At 72.1% G+C, this 16,426-nt stretch overlaps 1 protein-coding gene across 1 annotated transcript in view; it reads right to left on the reverse strand.

The window, feature by feature from the left end:
* The window catches only part of PIEZO1 (piezo type mechanosensitive ion channel component 1 (Er blood group)), a 26,148-nt gene extending 10,594 nt beyond the window's left edge, over positions 1 to 15,554 (reverse strand). Inside the window, exons 1-22 of the mRNA XM_062586909.1 lie at positions 15,446 to 15,554; positions 9,354 to 9,449; positions 7,092 to 7,214; positions 6,362 to 6,404; positions 6,088 to 6,244; positions 4,945 to 5,077; positions 4,607 to 4,820; positions 4,315 to 4,486; positions 4,094 to 4,186; positions 3,841 to 3,922; positions 3,484 to 3,575; positions 3,116 to 3,376; positions 2,931 to 3,042; positions 2,411 to 2,589; positions 2,172 to 2,320; positions 1,800 to 1,979; positions 1,628 to 1,722; positions 1,296 to 1,453; positions 1,031 to 1,207; positions 739 to 864; positions 368 to 568; positions 72 to 276 (exon numbers count right to left, since the gene is read on the reverse strand). Coding sequence (XP_062442893.1) covers positions 72 to 276; positions 368 to 568; positions 739 to 864; positions 1,031 to 1,207; positions 1,296 to 1,453; positions 1,628 to 1,722; positions 1,800 to 1,979; positions 2,172 to 2,320; positions 2,411 to 2,589; positions 2,931 to 3,042; positions 3,116 to 3,376; positions 3,484 to 3,575; positions 3,841 to 3,922; positions 4,094 to 4,186; positions 4,315 to 4,486; positions 4,607 to 4,820; positions 4,945 to 5,077; positions 6,088 to 6,244; positions 6,362 to 6,404; positions 7,092 to 7,214; positions 9,354 to 9,449; positions 15,446 to 15,509 — 3,112 coding nt within the window. The 5' untranslated portion in view covers positions 15,510 to 15,554. The remainder of the gene's footprint in view (positions 1 to 71; positions 277 to 367; positions 569 to 738; positions 865 to 1,030; positions 1,208 to 1,295; positions 1,454 to 1,627; positions 1,723 to 1,799; positions 1,980 to 2,171; positions 2,321 to 2,410; positions 2,590 to 2,930; positions 3,043 to 3,115; positions 3,377 to 3,483; positions 3,576 to 3,840; positions 3,923 to 4,093; positions 4,187 to 4,314; positions 4,487 to 4,606; positions 4,821 to 4,944; positions 5,078 to 6,087; positions 6,245 to 6,361; positions 6,405 to 7,091; positions 7,215 to 9,353; positions 9,450 to 15,445) is intronic.
* Positions 15,555 to 16,426: the final 872 nt, after the last annotated feature.

The following is a 16,426-nucleotide window of genomic DNA, read 5'->3' on the forward strand; positions in this document are numbered from 1 at the left end:
TGCCGGGGCAGTGGCAGGCCTGCACGTAGACCCCACCGGCACCTCCTCGCCCCTTACCCAAGCCCCCTTACCGATGCAGAGGGCGGGCGGCATGCCCACGCACAGCAGGTACTGGTAGAGGAGGAAGATCACGAGGAAGAGGCAGTACTTGGGCCAGAGGCGGGCGATGGCTGCCCGCCGGCGCCGCGTGAGGATGACGACGAGCCAGCAGCCGTGCAGGATCACCATGAAGTTCATCCGCTGCCCGATCACGTTCACCGTCATGAGGAAGCAGATCTGGGGCGGAGGAAAGCAGCAGCTCAAATCCACACCCCGGGGTGCCAGAAGCAGCGGTGCCCCCGGGTGCCAGGCATTGCCCGCTCCTCACCTCCAAGCCAAACTTGTAGTAGAAGTAGTTGAGGAAGTATTTGGCGCAGCTGACGAGGCCATGGTCGAGGTGCTCACAGGACACGTCCTCAAAGATTGTCTCGGTGACGGGGGCCGCCAACTGGAACTGCTTGCGGTAATATTCCTGACGCCGGTACACCACGGCCTCAAACACCAGCAGCAACAGCACCAGCAGGTGGTTCTGGGTAGGCAAGAAGGTGCTCAGGGCCTTAGGATGGTGCAGAGCACCCATCCGCTGTAGCCCAAGCTTGATGCCCATGCTGGCAGCACACAGAGGTCTCCACGGGTGCCCCAGGGCAGAGAGCACCAGGCAGACACGTATGGGGGATCCGGCCTCCCCCCCTCACCCACCTGGATGTAGCCCAGGTTGGGGAAGCCCTTGCGGATGCCGAACCAGTTGGCGGGGTCCACAGGGCCCCGGTACAGCGTGGAGTTGCCCAGCTCCTCTGGGCTCAGGTTGGTGGCGTTGTGCTGGGGCTGCAAGGGAAGCGCGAGCTGGGTGTCAGCACCCTGGGCAAACCCTGCTGGCAGCCAGATCCCACCCAGAGCTGGGCATCTCCGGGCAGACTGTGCTTCTGCAAGCACCTGGGCACCTGGCACGCACAAGTTGGCGGCCATGGTGCCCCGCTTGCTCCTCAGGCACCTGGGTGCAGTTGCTGGAGTACTCGCTGGGGTCGACGATCTTGAGCTGGTAGAGCATCTTGCAGACGATGATGATGCAGGTCCAAACAGTGGAGAGGCAGGAGGCCATGTGGCGAAAGCGGCAGTAGGGCATGGCGAAGGCCCACAACAGCACCAGCAAGAAGTTCATCAGTGAGACCTGCGGAAGCAGCAGGGTCACAGCCTGGCCACCACCAGCAGCAGAGGTGCTGAGGCCCCCTGGGGCACATCCTGACAGGTGGCCCTACCTCCTTCAGAGCCACCCAGACGGTGTAGAGAGCCACGAGTTTGAGGATGTGGAGCTCGAGCAGGCGCCTCACGAAGACCTGCACGCAGGTCAGCCTGTCCGAGAAGGTCTGGCCCAGCACGATGAGGCGCTCCAGCACCAGCCCCCACTTGGTGGGCACTGCGGGGACACAGCCTGTCACTGCCCATCCCTGCACCTCCCTGCCTTATCCTGGCTTGGAGGACACCCTATTCCACCCTGCGTCTCCTCTTCCGACTCCAAGGGCATGTCATCCCACCTCGTGCCCTCCCTGCTCCATCCCGGCTTGGCGGATGGCCCGTGCCACCCCAGTACCCTGCGAAGCAGCGTTGGAGTCATCCTCCTCGGCCCTGGCGCTCTCGGCAGCAGCCGCATCCCGCAGCAGACGGCTCCCGTGCAGCTCCTGGGACCTGCGGGGAGGAGGGCTCAGCCGCGGGCCCGGCGCACCCACAGGCGCCCGGTGCACAGCCCTGGCGCAGGGCCCTACCTGGGGATGTGGCAGGGCTGCGGCTCGGCCGCGGGGATGTGCTCCAGGTCCGTGATGTGCATGAAGGGCCGGTGGAAGTAGTGGAGCTGCAGGATGCAGGCCAGGAGGAAGAAGCCTGGGATGAGCGTGCTGGAGAAGAGCTCGGAGACGCTGAACTGCTCCAGGCCCAGGTCGCCCAGCCTGAGCAGGAAGAGGAAGGTTAGCACAGGGCCAAATCCATCCCACCTCTCTCTCCTGGACTGGCAGGCATCCTTGGCAGAGCAGGTACAGTGGGCAGCCCAGCCCAGCCCAGCATGTCTTGGCCATGTCTCAGTGCACGCCACCCTTCCATGGGGACAGCGGCGGTGGGAACGCGGGGCCAGGGACACTCACTGCTCGTTGGTGAGACCCGTCAGGTTCCTCCAGTACATGGGGAAGTCCTCAAACTGGAAGGTGTACACGGCGATGAGCACCAGCATGGTGTACGCCACCACCAGCCACCAGAAGGCCTTCAGCACCTTGCGCCACAGGCTGTAGTACACCTGCAGGGACAGGACCACGACACCCCCTCGCACCGCTGCCTGTGCCTCGGGGACGTGGGGTCCTGGGCACCCGGACAGGAGCGGCCCTACCTGGAAGAGGGTGAGGCAGAGCAGGAAGAGGAACATGTAGACGATCTTGTAGACGACGAGGCGCCCGGCGAAGCTCACCACGATGAACATGCCGGCGCACACGCAGATCCAATACTTGGCGTAGAAATCCTGCACCAGGGCTCCCAGCGCCTTCAGCACGTCCTGCTGCCGGCTGGGCTCTGCAAGGACGGAGCTGCTCGGAGCTGGCCGTGGGGCACAGATCCACCCGGACAGCTGGGTCCCCCGGGAGCGCGCCGGCTGCCCGCGGCACGTGGCTCAGCATGCTCACGTCACCCAAACCCCGCTCCTGCTGGGCACAGCGGGCATGGGGAAAGCCTGGGAGGGGGGTGTGCCCGCTGGCAGTGCCCCCTCGTGCCTTCACCCAGGCCCGATGGGGAAAGGCATCGCACACCTGCAGGCCATGGGGTGCCAGGGCCGGGGGGGGGTCCCCTCCAGGCACGGGGAGCACCCGTGTCCCCAGGCTGGCCCCAACGTCGTGCAGGGACCCCAGCGCCCTCACCCGTGTCCGAGACCGTCACCTCCAGGAGCGGGGTGGACGGGCACTTCCTCGTGAGGAGCTTCTCCTTGACGAACTGCCGCACCAGGAGCCAGAAGGTGAGGGTGAGCAGGAGCTGCGGGGAGAGGCGGTGAGCGGAGACAGCCCCGGCCCCGCTGCCCGCGGGGACGGGGGCGGCGCGGACTCACCTTGGCGCCCAGGTCCAGGCAGGGGTACTTGGGGCGCACCAGCCCCAGCTGCTCGAGGCTCATGAAGCCCACGCGGGTGGGCAGCTCGGGGGCCAGGTCCATGCCCCAGACGTACTGCAGGCTGCAGAGGGCGACGCCGTAGAGCAGGATGAAGGGCGAGCAGAGCATGGCGAAGTGGTGCCGGCTCCGCACGATCCAGATGAGGCAGGCCCAGAGCAGCAGCACGAAGGTCAGCCAGCTGTGGTACGTGATGCTCCACACCTGGAGCAGGGAGGCAGCGCGCCTGGGCTCTCCCGCCACCCCGGGGCCCTCCCCGGCCGGCCCAGGGGGTGCCCGGCTGCCCCCCAGCCCCGCGCAACCCCCCTCACCATCATGGCAATGAGGGCGCAGACGTAGCTCTGCTTCATGACGACGTGACCCAGCATGTGCAGGGGCTGCCGCTCCGAGCGCCGCTTCTTGCCTGGCCGCGGGGAGGGGGGAGCCGTAAGAACCCCCCCCCAAAGGGCACCCACCCCGGGGGGGGCCCGAGCGTGGAGCGGAGCCGCCGACACTGGGCATCACCCCACCCGGCCCTGGGCACCGGCCACGGCGGGGGCAATTGCCCCCAGCAGTGCCGGGGGTGGGCACCAGCTCTGCCCCACGCTTGAAGGGGGCAACTGCCCCGCGCGCAGGCAGGGCGGGGGTCTCGGTGCCAGGCCGGGGGCCGGGCACGCGGGTGGGCTTACCCAGCTGCGGCGCGGGGCCCAGGACGTGGACGGTGCAGTTCTCGGGGCCGCTGCCCGGCTCGGCGCGGGGGGACAGCATGGGCTGGGGAGCGGGGTGCAGAGAGGGCTGAGCCCCAGCGCCCTCCCGGGGCACACCGCCGGGCCCCCCTCCCCACGCACGGGGGAGCGGGGCCGCGCACCCGCCGCCCGCGCGCCCCGAGGCGCCACTCCCCCCGCCGGGGCAGCGCGGGGGGCACGGCGCCCGCGCGCCCACCTTGGTGTCCTCAGCCAAGCCATCGCCGTCCTTGGGCCAGCTCTCCAGCTCCAGCAGCTCCCTGTTCGGGCACCGCTCCGGCGGCCCGGCTCGCTGCGGGGGGCGGGAGGGGGAGCAGCCAGCTCAGAGCAGCCCTGCGGGAGCTGCTAGGACCAGGGCGGGGGGTCTTGTCCTGTCCCCCCACCACTGCAGCCCGGCCGCGGGTGGGACGAGCCCCTCACCCGCTCGCCGGCGTCCAGGCGCCGCAGCTTCAGGAGGGTGGCCACGGTGTAGTAGAGCACGAGCAAGATGCCGGGGTTGGCGTAGACGGGCCAGGGGTGGCCGGCGTTGAGCACCAGGGCGTTGGGCTGGGAGCAGTTGGCGTACAGGACGATGTCCTTGAAGCCGAAGACCCTGCGGGGACGGAGCGGGCAGCGTTCGCGCCCCGCGCAGGGTGCCATCCCGGGACGACCCGCAGCCGCTGGAGCCTGGAGCGGGCCGGGAGCCGAGCCGGCCGCTGGCCCCGGGACTCACCGTGCCCAGATGGTGGGGGGCGGGAAGACCCCCTGGATGAAGGGCGTCTGGTAGACATAGAGGCAGAGGAGGTGGGCGCCCGCGTAGACGCCCACGAGGACGCAGAGGGCGTCGAAGGCCGGGCGGCTGGCGGGGAGGTGGCAAGCCCACCACGTGCACAGCCCCACGAAGAGCACGTAGTAGACGCTGGACGAGGCGGAGGGCAGGGTGATCCCTGGGGGGCAGGGCCCCGCGGGCGGTCAGCGCGCGGCCGAGCATCCCCGGCCAGCGCCGCCGCCGCGCCGGGCACGGTGCCCCTGCCGAGACCCCTCCAACTCATCGCACCCCCCTGCACCCACCTGCCAAGGCCAGCAGCAGGACGGCCAGGCCCGTCCCGGCTGCCCGGAGGAGCCAGTGGGCCGTCACCCGCAGCTTGGCGCTCAGCGGCGTCTCCTCGTCCCGCTCCACATCCTCCTCCTCCTCCTCTTCCCCCTGCGGGCACGGGATGGCTGGGGCACAACAGCAGCGGGGGCCTGAACCGCTCCCCACCAGCCGCGGCATCCCTGCTGCTGGCCGGGGCCACCCTGCAACGCTACGGCCCTGGCTCCAGGCTCGGTGCCGTGCCTCAGTTTCCCCACGGCCCTGGGGAGAGCTCAGGCGGCTGCGGGGTGACGGAGCCGCAGGCACGGCCGCGGCGAGGGGGGGACCCCAGAAGCACCAGCACGCCCAGCCCGGAGGGTATTTAGGGAAGGCAGGGGGCTGGAAACACGTCCCCGCGCAGGGCAGCCCCCCCGTGCCGGCACCCTGCCCGGCGCTGTGCCGGCGCGCAGCCCTGCACCTGGCCGTGTTTATCTCGTTAGCCGCTTGGAAAGCTCCCCCGAAAGAAACTTGTTTTTCTTGGCACCGGGCGCCGGGTTCCCAGCGCTGAGCTTTTTTCCAGGCTGCCTTCCGCGCTGGCCCCGCGCTCACGGCAAAGGCATCCGCATCTGCCCGGGCTCCGGTTACAGCCCGCGCTGCCGAGCGCCCGCGCCAGGGCCGGGCCCCGGCGGGAACGGCCCGCGAGCGCCCGGCCCCACGTAGCGCGGCTCCGCGGGGCTCCGCACGGCTCCACGCAGCCGGGCTGTTTGCAGGGATCCCTATGGAAACGGCGGAGCAAACACGGGCAACTCCTCCGCTCTGCTCCGGCGGCCGCCGGCTGAGTCACCCTGGCTGCTACGAGGTGCCGCGCGCGGGGACCGGCGCGTGGGAGCCGCGGGGACGGACGCGGCGCTGGTGGTCCTCAGCCCCGAACCCCCCCCCCACCCTTGCCGAGATCACCAGCCCTGGAGCTGGGGCGACCCCGGTGCAAAGCGCCCGTGCCCCGGGCAGCCCCGGGGATGCCGGAGCGAAGGCGGTGCTGCCGGGCGGGCAAGGGGCGCAGGAGCCGGCGGGCCGCGGGCAGGGCTCCCCGGGCAGAGCCGCGGCAGAGGCTCGGGTGGACGGTGCCGGACGGACGCTCTCACCCGCTCAAGGGGCTCCAGGGACTCCGGGCTCCGGGCGGCAGCGCCGGCCTTGGGGACGAGGCGGCGGCACAGGCACAGGCAGAGCGACGACACCAGCAGGATGCCCGCGTCGGGCGCCACGAGGCGCACCGAGTTGAGGATGTCGTTCAGGTCCAGCCTGGAGGGGAGCAGCAGGGCGCGGGAGGACTCGGCGGACGCGCGCCCGCCCCGGCGGCACGGCACAGGGCCGGCTCGGCGCGCCTCGGCGCCCGGCGCACCTCGGCGCTGCCCTCACCTGGTGACGCCGACGTGCCGGGCGAGGATCTCCCAGGTGCTGCCTGCGGGGGACCACGGAGGTGCTGAGCGCGGAGGCATGGCAGGCGGCGCCCAGCCCCAGGACGGCGATTCCCGGGCTCGCCGGCCATGGGCGGAACGGGCCGCACCGCTGCCCGAGTGGGCGCCGAGGCACCCACGGGCGCCCGTGCACCCAGCGCCGCGCCGCAGAGCGGCACAGACCCTGCCGAGCCTCGGCACCCCCTCGGCGCCCAGCAGGATGGATGCACCAGCTGCAAACCGCCCAGCTGGCGGACGTTGCCCGAGGACGACAGCTCGGGGCCGGTGCCAAGGGGAAGAGCCCGGCTCGGGGGCTCCCTGGCAAGCGCAGCTCCGGCCGGGGGCCAGACCACGAACCCAGCGCCCCGCCACCCTGGGGTGGGTGCTGGGGGATGGGGAGGGGGGGCACGGCGAGGCCGCCTGCCCCGCGGCGGAGGGGGCTGCTCTGCCCTTTCGGGTGGGCAGCGGGTCCCTGGGGAGCTGGCAGGCGGCTGGGTTTCCAGCCGGCCCGGGGACGGGGAGCCAAGCCGGGCTCTCCGAGGGGGAAACGATTCCCGCTGCCGGGGCAAAAAGGGGCTGCTTCCCCCCGGAAAGGGACCCGCGGTCCCGCCAGCGCGGAGGCGCCGTGGCTGTTTGCCAGGGCTGGGAGGGACAGGGCGCCCTGGCCGGTCCCCGCGCTGCCCCGCACTCACAGCTGGGCCCCAGCAGCCGGTCCAGGCCGGGCAGCGTGTAGAGGCATATCTGGAAAACGAAGTGGGCAACGAGGAAGACGATGCTGGTGCCCAGGAGAGCTTTGAGGAGGCGGCCGGTGTGACCTGCAAGAGGAGACGAGGTGTCGCCGTCACCTGCCAGCCCGGGCGGGCCCCGAGGTGGGCACGGAGCACCCAGCAGCTCTGGGGATCCCGGCTCGCCCTCCCCCAGGGCATCCACCCCTTTGTGCCTGGGGAAACTGAGGCACGGGGCGCCGCAGGGCCCCCACTCCCTCTGCTCTGCGCCACCCCCTGCGGAAGGGGCTGTTTCTCGGCCACCGGAGCCACGTCGAGGTGCTGCCCATGGCCGCGCGCCGGGGGGGACGAGGGAGGCGGGGAGCAGAGATCCGCGCGGCCCCGGCCGTGCCCAGCACTGTGCTCCGGCCGGCACCGAGCGCTTCCCCATCCCCGCTCCGCGGGAAGCCGCGTCAGCTGCTCTCGCCCCAGGCCGCAGCGCTCCGCTTCCCAAGCCCGTCCCATCCTGCCCACGCTGCAGCGCCGGCCCAGCGCCGCCTCCCCTTCCCACGGCTGGAATTTCCCGGGGGCGGCGGCACCGGGGCCAGCGGCCCCCCGCACCGTGCCACTGCCCCGTCACACCTTCCGCCAGCTGCTGCCGTGACCCCGGCCCGGCTCCGCTCCCGCCCTCCCTGCCGCTGGAAAGGCCGCGAGCCCGCGGCCCCCGCGGCAGCTGCGCGCACCCCGGCGGGCGGCCCCGGGCCAAGCTCTCCCTCCGCTTGTTTTTTCCTGTAAATCCACGCGCTGGCTCTCGGCAGCGCCCGGGCTCCAACGCCGTGAAAGCCCATGAAATATTCAGAGGGCAGAGCTTTTAGCGACGGCAGCGCCAGGCGCTGCTGGCTCACATTGCAGGGCGGCTCTGCCCGGTGCAGAGCGCGCGGGCACCCGGAGCGGGGCACGGCGCTCGCCGCCTGCCAGCCCCGGACGGGCAGCCAGACCCCGGCGGGAGGCAGGGTGCCCCCCTCCTGCTGCCCGGCCGCTGGCTCGGCTCTCCCCCAGCACTGCCGCCCCCTGCCTCCGGGTATCCACCCCCTGCGGGCACGGGGTGCCCTCCACGGGGGACGTGCCCTCCACGGGGGACGTGCCCTCCACGGGGGACGTGCCCCGTGCACCCACAGCATGCACACCCACGACAAGGACCGGCCCTGGGCTTCCACGGCGTGCACACCCACCATGAGGACTTGCACCCACAGTGTGCACACCCACCGCAGGGATTTGCCCCATGCATCCACGGCGTGCACACCCACGACAAGGACTTGCCCTGGGTTCCCACAGTGTGCACACCCACCATGAGGACTTGCACCCACAGTGCGTACACTCGCCACGAGGACTTGCCCCGTGCACCCACAGCGTGCACACCCACCACGAGGACTTGCCCCCACAGCGTGCACACCCACTGCAGGGATTTGCCCCGTGCACCCACGATGGGCACCCGCCACGAGGTGTGTGCCCCGTGCACACCGGCCACGGCGTGCACACCGGCCACGAGGACGCGCACCGCACACCTGCTGCAGGCCACGGCGGACGGGCGCGTCGCAGTACGTCCCTGCCTGCCCCACGGGCGCAGCCCAGCTCTGAGGTTTCTGGTTAATAAGGCTGGTGCTCAAAACTGGCCTTTTCATAGCCAGAAGCCTATTAATAGCCGGGCCGGGCTATAATTAACAGAGCGAGGCCGCCACACGGAGCCACACGCCCCCGGGCTGCCCAGCCGGGGGGAAACCACAGAGGAAGGAGAGCAGGTACCCGCTTGAGGGCGGCTCGCAGCCCCCTCGCCCTAAAAATAGCCCCCGCGCGCCGAGCCGCCCAGTCCTGCCGGCCCGGGGCCGCCCACGCAGCACCCCCCGCCCCAGCGCCGGGCTCCCCCCAGGGCAGCGCCGTCCCCGCCACGCTCCCATCGGTGCCCGGAGCCTGTCCCGGGTGTACGGGGTGGGGGCACACAGCCCCTGGGAGCCCCTCCGGCACCCGCGGCAGTGCCTTCCCGGAGGTCGCCCTCCGGCAGCGATGGGTCCCGGTGCATCCGGCCGCACGGCGACACGGCAGCGGGACTTGGGACGGTTTCGCCCCGGGAGCGGGCTGGCGACGAGGCGGAGCCGGTACCCGCGCCCCGCGGCAGCCGCTCTGCAAGGAGGGGGGTGCCGCGGAGAGCGCCCACCCTGCCCCCCCATCCCGTCCCCCCCCCCCCATCCCTACCTTTTACAGTGTGCTCGGAGGGTCCCAGGAACCAGGGCAGCAGCAGGAGGTAGAGCAGGTACACCAGGGAGAGGACGTTGAAGCGGAAGATGCAGGCTGGGGGCACAAGCACGAGCAGAGTTAGCACCGGGGTCCTGCAGCGACAGCACCCACGGTGGGACAGCCCTGGCCGCGTGCCCCCCGCCCCAGGGCCCCCAGCATTGCCCTCCTGCACCCGCCCTGCGGCGCAGCAAGGCAGAGAGCCCCCCCGGAATAAAACAAGCTGCAAACCCGGCAGCGATAACCCGCCGCTCTGCAGCGCCCAGGACCCGGCACGTTGGGGGGGTCCCTGCCCACCGGCACAGCACCAGGGTCGTCCAGCGCCCCCCCGCCAGGGCGAGCCGCAGGGTCGGAGCGGGGCACCGCCGTCCCCGGCGCCCGCGGGGCTCCGCGGTCTTCCACGCGTTCCTGTCCGGGCCCGTCGGGAAGGCACCGTCCGAGCGGCGCAGGCAGCAGAGCTCGGGGCGCTCGCCCGCCTCGCCGCCGGCCTGCTCCAGGCACGCCACCAGCTCTCCACCTTCCCCCTCGCGTATTTTTAGCCCTAAATTACAGCTCGTTTGCAGGCGCAAAACCGTCAGAGGAGCTGGGCAGGCAGCTCCGCGCCCGAGCCAGCACCCCCCGGGGGCTGCCACCAGCCCGGCCGCGCGCCGGTGACAGATGCCGGCACCTGCCTCTGCAGGGACGGAGGCGCACGCCGGGCGAGCTCGCAGCAGCCGCGAGGCCTGGGCGATGGGCACGGCCGCTCCTGTGCAGAGCCGGCCGTGCGCTTGGCCCCACGACGCCGGTGGGCGGGTGGGTGGGCGGCTGGGCAGGGGAATGGAGTCGCGGGGTGGTCCCGGAGCCCGGCTGCTTTGCTTTCGAGCCATATTCCCCCTCCTCGCTGTCCCCAGGCGGGGAGGCCGCCCGTCCCCTGCCAGAGCATCATGTCCCCAGGCAGGAGGGGGGGGTCCTTGGGGGTCCCCCGAAAGCCAGGGGGCCACCCAGGGAGGGGACAGTGCCTGGGGCCGTGGGAACGGCGCGGCCCGCGGGACCCGGGGCCGCCCGGCCACGGAAGTGGGGCACGGCGCGGCCGGGGGCAGCGGGCCGGCTGCCAGGGACGCGCTCGGCCCCAGCGAGCCGGGCACAGCCCTTCCTGTGTTTATGGCTCGTCCCGGGGAGGGCGCGCAGCCCCCCAGCCCCGCTGCCAGCGGGGAGCCCCCCCCCTTCCCCGGCAGCGGGGCGGCACGGGGGACGGCGCGGCACGGCACGGGGAACGCGCTCGGCAGCCTGGGGCCGGCCTCTCCCAGGCACCCGCGGCCCCGCGCCGGCCGGCTCCCGGCGGTGACCCCAGCCCGCAGGACGCGTCCCCTCCCCGCACGCCGAGGGCTGCTGGCTACGTTTCGGCAAGCCATGATCTCATGGAGCAAATATTCCTCTTCCCGCGCCAGCGGCGATGAGGCCGAGAGGAACCTCGCCGGGGAGGGCGGCGAGCCGCCGCGCCGGCTGACGTGGGAGGGATCGGCCCTCCCGCCCCGTCCCGCCTTCCGGGACCCCGGCACCCCGCTCCCCAGCGCCGGAGCCGCTGGCCTGAGTCACGCCGGTGCAGAGGGACCGCGCGGGGCGAGCGCGGCGGCCCCCGCGCATCCCGCGAGCCGGGCCGGGCTGGGGCATCCCGGCGCCGAGAGCAGCGGGGCGACGGTGCCGCGCAGGGAGAGCTCCCGCGTCAGCCTCCCGGGAGGCAGCAAGAAGCGCGGCCACGGCTCTTTCCGGGCTTGGGGGTGAAATACGTTTTCAGGGAGCCTCCCGAGACGGGCTCCGCTGCGGGAGGCGCCGCCGGGTCGGGGCGGCCCACGTTCGGGACGTGCACGCGTCGCTCGGCTTTGCGCCCGTCGGCTGCGCGCCCCCAGCCAGGGCCGGGCGCGGGCTGGATCCGCATCCCCGAAAAGCCTCTCTGCAAGCCTCGTCCCCCGCCTTCGGGGACCCGGAGCGGCCAGGACAGCTCTGACGTCGCCAGAGGATTAATCCCTCGCTGCAGCCGGAGCTGGCAGCCAGAAGCACTTGAAACATTAACCAAGTTAACGTGCTGAGAGGAGGATAAATTGCAGTGCCGGGGAGCACAGCGGGACGCGCTGGACTTGTTTAAACACCAGTCTTTAATCTCCCCCCTGAGATCTCCCGGCGGCCCCACGGTGCCGGCGCTCCCTCCGCGCAGCGCTATCCGCGGCGAGGCCAGCCCCGGCTCCCGGGGGCTCAACCCCCCGCGGCTCGCCCCAAACGCGGACCCCAGCAGCGCCCGTGGCGGGAGCCGTGCACCATCCTGCTGACGGATTGGCCCCGGTGCAGCTGCTCTGTGCTGGCACTCGCGGCCGCTCACTATTAATTAGCTATTTAATTTGTTGCATGCGCTGCTTTTTTTGCACAGCCCCATCACAGGCTGCAGCAGCCAGGCAGCACGGCCTGGGATGCCCGGCCCTGGCCCAGCTCCGTCCCGGGCAGCAGCACAGCTGGAGCAGGGTGGATTTGGGTGCCCGGGAAGTGTCCCCAGGGCGTCACTTTGCACCCAGGGCCGCACGCGCTGGGCAGAGCCAGACAGGGGCCAATGGACCCCAGTCAGGGAGGGCGCCGGGGCGGCTCTCCCTGCTCCCGGGAGGATGCCATGCCGCAGCGACAGCGTGGCTTTTGCGGCATCCCAGGAGCCGGGCAGCTCCATAGGGCCGAGCCCCAGGGCACTTCTGTGCCCTCGCTCCTGGCACTGGTGCTGCCGAGCCCAGGCGGGACCCCCGGGAGAGCCAGCGCCAGGCACGCGGGGCACATCCCCAGCTGCATTCCTAGCAAGCCCCGACTCCTCTTTCCGGGATGAGGGACCGGCCGCACCGTTTCACCCGCCGTATCCTGTTTTTGTGGAAAAATGAACCCGCACGCTGCTAGTGCGGAGAGGCAGGGACCGCCGCGGGAGAGGCCCCAGCGCCGTGCCCACGGCTGGCTGCTGCGGTGCCACCAGCCCCGGGACTGCGCAGCAGGGCGGGAAAGCCCCGGACCGCTGGGAACAAGGGCTGCCGGCCCTGGAGCAGTGCTCAGCCCCCCAGGGTGGGGTGCTCAGCACCAGGACACTGCCAGAACCCCGACAGTAGTTTGCACACACAGCTCAGGGGCTCGATGGCTTATGCCACGTAGCAACGTTACCAGTCCAGGTAGGAACGAGCCCTCCCTTGGCAGCCCGGGACGTTCCCGGCTCTGCAGCCGCGGCCGGGGCGCGGGAAAGCCCCCGCCGTGTCCGGACTCCTCCGGGCCCGGCTCTAGCGCAGGGGCGAACATGGGAGTCTGATAAAGTCCCCGCAAATCCAGCCCGGGGTGACCGTGAAGAGCCGCCCAACAGCGCGGCTACCCAGCAAGCCGGTCCCTCAGCCACGGGCACAGGGTGCCCAGGGACGCAGCACCCGGTGCACCGCCCCAGCGGCTCCTCTCGCCCCCGGTGCCCCCGCAGCACCGGGGCAGCCACCCCGGGCTTCTCCCAGCACACTGGGGGCCCACGTGGCAGCCCTGGGGGGAGACAGCAGCACCCCAAAACGGGGATGGAGGGACATGTGCCGAGGAGCCTGCGAACGCACCAGCACCACGGGCCGGCCCTGCACCCTCCCCGCCCTCCTCGGCCCTGCCCCGGGAGGGAGCGGGAATTAGTCCTCTTGGAGACACCCGTGATTTTTTTCTTTAAATTTCCCTCATTTGAAAAGAGGAAGAGCACCTGCCCGCCGGAGGCAGCCGGCTGCCCGCACCCGGGCGCACACGGGCTCCCCGCGGGAGCCAGGCGCTGCCCGAGCCCCGGCCGGGCCTGGCTCCCAGCGCCCAGCTGGCCGGGAGCCGCAAGCAACATCCTCCGGATGTTCGGGAAGAGCCCTAATTGCAGGGGAAGGAAGGCCGGGGGGGGGGGGGGGGGCGCGGGCGGAGGCGGGCTGTGCTGGGGGGCTGCCGCTGCCCGCCGAGCCCGGGCCGGGCGGCACAGCCCCGCGCCGCGCCCCCCGCACCCGGCAGGGACCCCGCGCCCCCGTTTTGACGGGTGGCCAGCTAGCAGCAAGAGCGCACTGGGTTCGCTGTCCCTGCTCGCCTGAGCGGGGCTCCAAATTCAGACAGATCCCAGCCGAAGCAGGAGGAGCGTTACACCACGCTACGAGGGTTTCCGGAGCCCGCCCGGAGCGGCCAGGCCCCCGGCGCTGCGAGCCCAGCGCCGCTCGCGGCTGCGACGGCTCGGCCGGGGGCTCCGGGCACCCGCCAAGCCGCGGGAGGACCCGTGTCACCCGGCGAGGCGGCACCGGCGCGGCAGGAGGGGGCTGGCGGCTCCGTGCAACCGGCGCCCGGACACCTTCCCAGCCCGCTTCGTAGGCAGGGTTATAATTAACCTCCTCACATCCTGCACGATGCACTGAGTCACTCCCCGCATAAGCGAGAGCAAACAGAGACGCTTTTTCAACAGTCACCAACTTCCTCCGCCAGCAAGTCTGGCCCCGCTCGAGCTGCCTCCGAAGCCCGGGCTGCGCCGGCAAAAGCGGCCGACGCGCCGCGGCCGCTCGCGGCCCCCCGCTCCTCGCCGAGGTCGCGCTGCGGCTTCTCCTGGCTGCGGGCGCCCCGCGGCACCCTCCGGCCGGGCGCCCGTGCCGCCGGGCACAAGGAGGCCGTTGAACGATGCTGTTTACGGAGCGCCAGGCTCCGCGGCCCCGCAGAGGTTTTCCTTTGCGCCTATTTAAAGGTAAACCGAGAGTCCCCGAACACGTTTTTCCCAAGCAGCGCAGGTTCAAAGAGCTGATTCTTGTTCTGCAAGTCTCGGGACACTGGTATTTTCCAGGCTAGTAGCCAGATGATTGCCTAGGTGGGTGGTGCATCTGCCTTCAAAGGCCAACATTGCTTAAAATGGGCTTAGAGCAGCGCTGGAGTGACGAACGCAGCGTCGCAAAGCCAGAGGCTGCGGCTGAGGTAGGTGTCCCGCGGCCCCCGCCGCACAACCGAGCCCCTTGCAAAAGCGCCTCGGCGCCGTCTCCCAGGAAGAGCCTCACGAAAGCCAGCGGAGGAACACAGCCCTTCCGTGGGCAAGGCCGCGGCGGGCCCCGGCGCCGCCAGCCTGCCGGCAGCGGCCCGCGCCTCTGGCCCGCTGTGATAAAGCTTGCAAAACAGCCGCCGCTCTCTGAGCTCCCGGGAGATGGTTTCAGCCCCGACCGGCTTCCACGCGCCCGTCCGTCGCTGGCGGGTGCCGCTGCTGGGGCGAAGGCACTGGCACCCTGCGGGGCTGCAGCCGGCAGCACGACGCGGGGCCGCGCTCCCCTCGGAGCGGCTCCGCCGGGGGCTGCGGCGGACGCGCCTGCCCGGGAGCCGGTACCGGCCCGCCGGCGGCTCAGATCTTGCTGCGTTTGCAGGACGAGGCAAGTTCCCTGTTGAGCGCTCCGGACGGCGGCGAGGAAGAGGAGCCTGCCCGGAGCCAGCGCCCCCGGGGCGGCGGGGGGAGGGAGGGGTCGCTGCCCAGCTGCGGCGGCCGGCAGAGCCTGGCGGTGCAGGCAGAGCCGCGGCGCCGGGCGCGCTGCGGGGGCCACGAGATGCCGAGGCCGGACGAAGGCTCCTCCGGCAGCGCCGCGGAGCCGGGCGCCGCGCACCGCGCTCCCGCGGGCCGCCAGCTCCGGCGCGGGCCTCGCCCTTCCTGCGGGGCGCCCGGCACTGATTCAGCCCCGCGGGGCGGGGGCGTGCTCACCCACGGGTGGCCTCGGCAGCCCCCCAACACCCAGCCCAGCCCACCCTAGGTGGGAGCAGGGGGGTCCTACCCAACACAAGCCAGGCTCACCGCCCCCCCCCACGGGTGACCACGGCACACGCAGCGTGGGCACCCCAAATGCACCCCCCCACACACACAGATCGTGGTGGGGGGAGCACCCAAAAGCCTTGGGAAAACACAGCGCCCCCCCCCCCCGGCCCCGCTCCCCCCGGGGCGCCCCCGCCCGGGCCGCTACAAAGTAGCGCCGGGCGGATACAAAGTACCGGGGGGCGTGGGGGAGTTTTGGGGGGTCCCGCCGCGCACGTGCGCCCGCGGCACTCACCGGCCAGCAGCGCCAGCGGCAGCAGCAGCCAGTAGAGCCCGGCGCAGAGCACCCGCCGCTCCATGGCTCCGGGCCGGCCCGCGCCGCGCTCATGCCGCCGGGCCGAGCCGCGCCGAGCCGCGCTGCACCGCCGCTCCCGGAGCGCCGCGCGCCGCCCCCGCCCCGCGCCCGCCGCCGCCTTTATAGGCGCCGCCGCCGCCCGGCCCCCTCGGCGGGCTGGCGCGGCCCGGCCCGGCCCGGCCCGGCGCGGCGCGGCGCGGAGCCGGCACCACCTAGCGCCGCCCGCCGCGCGCTGCAGCCGCGCCGCGCTGCTGACACGAGTTGGCCGGTCTCAGCGCCTGCTGCCGCCGCCGGCCTGCGGGCGCGGGTTGTTTTTTTGGGGGGTGCAGGGGGGCCCGTCGGCGGGCAGGGGGCTGGAGCGGGGCCGCGGGAGCGCGGGGTGGGCGCCGGGCACGCTGCGGTGAGGCCCCGCAGTCCCTCGGCCACGGTGAGCAGGCCGGCTGCAGGCAAGGGCATTTGCGGCAAAAAAAGCAGATTGTGCGTTTCCTGTTTGTTCGCCTTAAAAAGAAACCAGCACGGAGGATAATTGAGGCTGAGTGCTTCGCTTAGGGCGCCGGGCTTGGCGAACGGCCGCAGAAAGCTCTGAAGCCACGGCAGCGGGCTGGGAACGTCACGCGCTCCCGTAATTCGCTGCAGCCAGCTAGCACGCGCCCCAGGAGCGGGGTGCCCAGGGCTGCACCCGGGAGTGCGGTGCCCAGTCCCGCTTCCCAGGAGCAGCATGCCCAGTCCTGCCCCCCGGAGCTGGGTACCCAGTCCTGCACCCCAACTGCAGGGTGCCCAGTCCTGCCCCCCAGAGCTGGGCGCCCTGCCAGGCCATGCCCGCCCCAGGTGCGTGGCCTGGCACCCCGGGAGCTGTGGGGCGTGCAGCGGCAGGGGGATACCCCAGCAGCGTGGGGAGCACCCGGGCGGCCGGCGCGGCAG

Source organism: Rhea pennata, chromosome 13, assembly GCF_028389875.1.
Source record: "Rhea pennata isolate bPtePen1 chromosome 13, bPtePen1.pri, whole genome shotgun sequence".
Taxonomy (NCBI): Eukaryota; Metazoa; Chordata; class Aves; order Rheiformes; family Rheidae; genus Rhea; species Rhea pennata.